This window comes from Carassius auratus, chromosome 4, assembly GCF_003368295.1.
Source record: "Carassius auratus strain Wakin chromosome 4, ASM336829v1, whole genome shotgun sequence".
In the NCBI taxonomy this organism is placed as follows: Eukaryota; Metazoa; Chordata; class Actinopteri; order Cypriniformes; family Cyprinidae; genus Carassius; species Carassius auratus.
The window spans coordinates 22,309,591-22,315,278 of NC_039246.1; the positions used below are offsets into that span (position 1 = coordinate 22,309,591).

Below are 5,688 nucleotides of genomic sequence, written 5' to 3' on the forward strand. Positions count from 1 at the left end.
AACAGGTGAAGGGAAAGGGTACTGCGTGCAGCACACAGTGTGACGCCCTTCCCGTTGTGTTTGCACCTGTTATAGTGTCTAAATGAATAAGATGTCTGAAAACAAACATCCTGCTGGGACTCACTCATGTCCTCCCACAGAAGTTATTTATCTCCCAGAGAAATAAATAAGTCAACAGTGCTGCAGAGAAGCTGACATCATTTATGAAGCTGGGATCATACACAACAATGTTACCAACCAAGGAGGAGCATGGATCTGATTAAATAAAGATTCACTGTCATGCCACAGAAGAACAGCTCTGGGCTGCACAAAGATCCATTCGCCAAACAGTTCTTAAGAACCACTGTTTCTTAGAATTGAACTAAAAGACCCTTTTGTGCAATGTAAAGGTTCAGTGGATGTTCTAGGTGCTAGAATTTTAAGGATGCATGTTGGCAGCTATTATGAAACACACTTTCAATTGTGCTATCAAAAAAAGAAGGTAAGTAGGAGGTAAGTAGGTAGATGGGTAGAACAACTGCTGACTGACCTCAAAATAGGTTTTTGACTGAGTTCAGGTGCATTTCACCTTACAATAAAGTGTAACCTTGAAAAAAGTGTAAAACATTTACCGCTTGCGTTCTTGCCACAAATGAGATGCTGATACGGCTGCAAAAGACCCCACAGCTCCGAGTCGTTATTTATGGCCTGTTCCAGGGACTCCACTGAAAACTTTGGCACTCCGTTCTCCTTCTCCACCAGCGCGCTCCTCTGCACCCGGCTGAACGCCTCTCGGAACAGGCTCTCCATACAGGCGCTCAGGTAAATCGCCGCGTGCTCGTGGATGCGCAGGGCCACCCGGCTATCCACCATCCACCTGAAGAACTTCCCGACGGAGAAGACGAGTCCACATCGGGCAGACTTGCCCCGGCTGAATTTATCGCCCGTGTTCATGTTGTATAGCGACAGTGCGCTGAGCGCCGCAGTGATGCAGTTCACGGAGATGGTCCACGAGAGGACCATCTTGATGGCGCTCTGGATCTCGTGCTTGGTGCATCTGGCGTAACGCAGACTGAGGCGCTGCGCCTCCCGGGCGATCCTGACCAGCGCGCGGCTGACCAGCGCGGAGAGCTTGGCCAGGATCTCCCGCGACGCGTTCCCCACGCACAGCTCCTCGTCTTTGCGCAGCGCGCCTTCCACCTCTCCAAGACTCCACGGCACGTCCTCCTCCAGCTCGGGCAGTTTGGCGCACTGGCCCGAGCACTCCAGGATCTCCGTGTCTTCCGCCAGGACTGTATTGACCGTGTCCAAACTATTGTGTCTGCTGTGCATGGATTCAGTCAAATGCCAGCAGTTGCCCCCATGCGCATACGACAGATGCGTGTCCGAGCAACAGAGCGACACGCTGGACGACCTGAAGGAATCCGCCGCTCCACCATAACCGGAATCGAGGGTTAAATCCTCCAGCGTCCTCGCTGCTGTCTTACCCTTGCCTGCCATGGCTGCACCTCATAATGTTATGCTTATGCCTGATATTTTAAAGAAAGCCCAAATTGCGTACCTGTGGCGCGCCCTGTCCTCGAAACAGTAGAGGAATGTATTGCCAACAAATTTCAGGCGCAAACACAATCTACAAGCGCGCGCAGTGACAGTTCGTTTAGTGTTTTGGTAAATCACCAGAAAAAAAAAAATCTCCAACGCGCGCCTCTGCTCCCAACTTTGGCTGCGTAATTCGAGAGCTCAGAACGCCTTTACCAACCACCGCATCGTTCACAGCAAATCCACTCATCAGGGGGAGGAGCTATGGATATAAAGCACTCATAGGAGGTGGGGCTATTGACATAAATCCCTCTCAAGGAAGACTATGCAAATTAAAATAACTTATGAACAAATCAACATGCTGCCTTTTTTCACTTTCAAAACCACAGTCTCATGAAAATAGTCTCATTCTAGTAGTGTCTTTCAAATATTAAAACCGACATCCTTAAAAATCACATATATGAGCAAAATGAAAATTTTATTGAAAAGTACCATCCGTACCAAACGAATAATTAAATATAATTATTTAGCTATACTGTTACAGTATTATACAATTGTAAATAGTTATTCTATATGTGATATATAATTGGATTTGGAACAAGATTATAACCTCATTTAATTTCTTCGAAACAGTCTTCTCTCTTACCATCTCGACATGATTCTCTATAGCCGGAGGATGTTTACGCGATGATTCTGAAATTTTAGATCAAAGCAAGCGCTTGCACGGCTTCTGCACCTTTCATCTGTCTCTATCAATCTAAAACTGAACTCAGGCAATCACTTAAGAATTGTCAAAAAAGTTCTGGAATGAAACAAGCACGCTGTACAAGAATAGATTTAAAAACGAAGAAAGACTTTGTGTGTTTAATTGTGCAAGTGTTCTAGCGTGAAAAGATTCTAATTGTTTTGACGTGAGAAGTCTTGCAGTCTTGTCTCCTTATCAAGCTCATTATTAATAGGCAGAAGGCGAAGTTTGGCGCATTGATGGAGAATTGTTGCGTATCTGGCGCCCTCTCTAGGTGATACTGAGTAATAGCCTTTATTCTGTACTAGACTGGTTACCCTCTCTGCATTTCAACAGCGCACTTGTCCTAATATCAGGCTATACCCTCTATTCTCACACGACTAAAAATACAAAATTTGTGACAAGACAAAAATAAATAAATAAATTAAATAAATTAATATAGAAAACGATTAAATCACTAAATAAATAAAAATATTCTGTTCACAGCAGACAAACATGCTGTTTATAACCATAATTCCCTTTTTATGAATAAAGATGCTTATTACAAAAAAAAACCTTCATTAAAAAAGTCATTATCAAAAATGTGTGCTTTATCAAAAATTGGTTGCAATCAATGTAACATTGTCTAATATTCTTATTAAAACCACCTCTAATTTCCTGTTCATTAAATCAGTAATAAAGACAATATTTTTTAAACAGAAAAAAACTAACTATATTAGTACTAAAGTGTTTTATGCTATTAAAATAACTGATTCAACTGACATTCATTATTTGCTATAATAAACACAATTATGCTTTCATTCAAATTTAATCAATTCTACATCATTTATTAATTACTGTACCTTAGATTTGCACTTCTTGTGAATAAATCAGTCCGCAGCAGCGGCAGGCTGGGATACAGAGGTTGTTCTTCTTAATTTCTCCTTCACATGTTCTTCTATGATTGCTTGTTGCCTGGAAACACAAAGGAGACAATGTATTTGGTGCTTATGTGTAGCTCACATAAAAAAAATCAATCTTATGTAAACATAGAGACCATTACAGTTATATTAGGACAAAAAGAACAAGTATGAATAAGAAATGTGTAATTAAGTCTAGATCTCCAGATTCATTCCTCATCTGGAAGGTTTAATTAGGTTATACAAATACTATAGTACATGTTTTATGGTTGTCATTACATGTAACGTCACACATTCAGACATTTTTCAAGCTACTATTCGGCTGAAACAGCAACATGCATACATAAATAATGTTGCATAGAAAGAAAAATTGTGATGAAATATAAGTATTCTCATAAATAAAAGTGCTATGTTATTGCAGTATTTAAAATAAATTAAACATATGCATACTTTACAAGATCATCTAAATATGATTTCAAATTATTTGCTTACATGATTTTCTTTTTAGCATAATTGACTACGGTATATTATATGACCAGCATTTATCCTAAATCAGATCAGTTCAAAATGAGTTTCTACATGCTTTTATAATAGTGTAACAAAGATTTCATAACATACTGAATTAGAGACAGTGTGAATGCAGAGGAGTAAAAATAAGGTTAAACAGAGGAAAAGTTCACCCAAAAATAAAAACCTGGTGAAAATGTACTCACCTTCAAGCCATATAAGCTACATCTAAGATGTAGACAAGTATTGAAAGAGAAATTTAGTATTACACCACTTGCTTACCAAAGAATCCACTGCAGTGAATGGGTGCCGTCAGAATGAGTTCAAACAGCTGATAAAAACAATCACAAGGACTCCAGTCCATCAATTAACATCTTGTGAAGTATAAAGCTGCATAAATGTAAGAATCATTTGGGAGAAACATTAAGGTGTTAACATCAAACCATTGCATTAAAATACAATGTATCTGTCCATCGTATTGCTTTATCCAGTGAAAGGTTTGTCTATTCTGAATCAGGAGAGAAATATGCACAGATCAAGTAATTTGTACAAATATGATTATGATGTAAGAAGACTTTTTCAATGATGGTTTAAAGTTAAAATACCCTATGGGTTGTTCTCTTACAAACATGCAGTTTTTTACTTCAGAAGACATTCACTGATGGACTGGAATCTTGTTGTGGACTATTGCAATATTTTTATCAGCCGTTTGAACTGTCATTCTGATGGCACCCATTCACTGCAGAGGACCCATTGGTGAGAAATTGATGTAATGTGCAAAATTTCTCTAAATCTGTTCCAATAAACAAACGATGTCACCTACATCTAAGATGGCATGATTTAAAGTAAATTCTCAGACAATTTAGATTTTTGGGTGAAGTACTCCTTTAATAACAGATGCTCCTCTGATTTGTATGCTTCTCTGACCATATGCTCTTCTATCAAAGGACAAAAGGTTATCCAGTGATGTCGATCTGAACTTAAAGAGGGGTTGGAAAAAATGCTTAAAGAGTGTTAAAAATTGCACATATGATATATTTTCTTTATAGCTGTGCTTTAAGCTTGAACAGTACTGGCAAAAAGCAGCATATACTCAAAACTCAAAATATCTGAAATTATACAAATGATCTTATTCCAAAGTGCACACATCCTTGTCTCACAATATAATCCAGCAGTGGCTGCTTTTGATAGTTGTACATGTATCTATTAATTAATTGGTTCTCAACTCCTGGGGACCCACTGTTCTCCACGTTTTGAATAATACTGTGCAAATATTTTCACCAACTAAAAATGGTTTTAAGTCAGTTATTTCTATGTTTTGCTGTAGTGTGTCAGTAGGTAATTTCAGTTTACATTTCCAAACATTATTTTTGTCATTCAATGTAATAATCTAGTGTGATTTTTGTTTGGACAAGGAGTCTTGACAGCAGCCAGTGCTCCGCACAGAGATCTGAACTGATCATCATCAGTCTGTCTGGAATAACTCACTGGATTGTTACAATTAATGGCAAAAATAATGTTTGGAAATGTAAACAGATATTTACTACTGACACAATACACCAAAAGATAGAAATAACTGACTTAAAACCATTTTTTGTTGGTGAAAATACTAGTGGCCTAAGACTTTTGCACAGTACTGTATGTCTCTCTTATCTTACACACTCGGTTCAATTCATGGAGCTCCTTGTAACGAGTCGAAAATAAGAAAGACAAAATGGGCAGAGCAGTGGGAGTTAAGAACCTTAATTGTCCTCGGTGACAAAGCGGGAGCTTCAAAACTTAAATGTGCAGACTATGCTGGCAAAGCAAAGACCTTACACTACATGGAGGTGGGTTTTCCCCATGAAAAGGGACAAAGAGTCACTAATGCTAGATAAGGCAACACGTGATATTAAAAGAACCAAAGTTGTATGTAAACATATTTAAAAGACCATTATAATTTTGTCATTTGCAGTATAAGTGAATATCTATTGTTAAATAGCCCAATCATCAACTAAATGGTAGGCTAAACAAAATGCA

The 5,688-nt window shown here is 38.6% G+C and overlaps 1 protein-coding gene across 1 annotated transcript; it reads right to left on the bottom strand.

Moving 5' to 3' along the window:
- Positions 1-423: 423 nt before the first annotated feature.
- On the bottom strand, positions 424-1,834 carry LOC113062854 (ankyrin repeat and BTB/POZ domain-containing protein BTBD11-A-like). Its single transcript, XM_026232884.1, has one exon. It carries the CDS (start codon positions 1,477-1,479, stop codon positions 565-567), a length of 915 nt encoding a protein of 304 aa, XP_026088669.1. The 5' UTR covers positions 1,480-1,834; the 3' UTR covers positions 424-564.
- Positions 1,835-5,688: the final 3,854 nt, after the last annotated feature.

Coding starts and splice junctions, on each gene's coding strand:
- LOC113062854 (XM_026232884.1), bottom strand. CDS start 1,479: ATGGCAGGCAAGGGTAAGACAGCAGCGAGGACGCTGGAGGATTTAACC.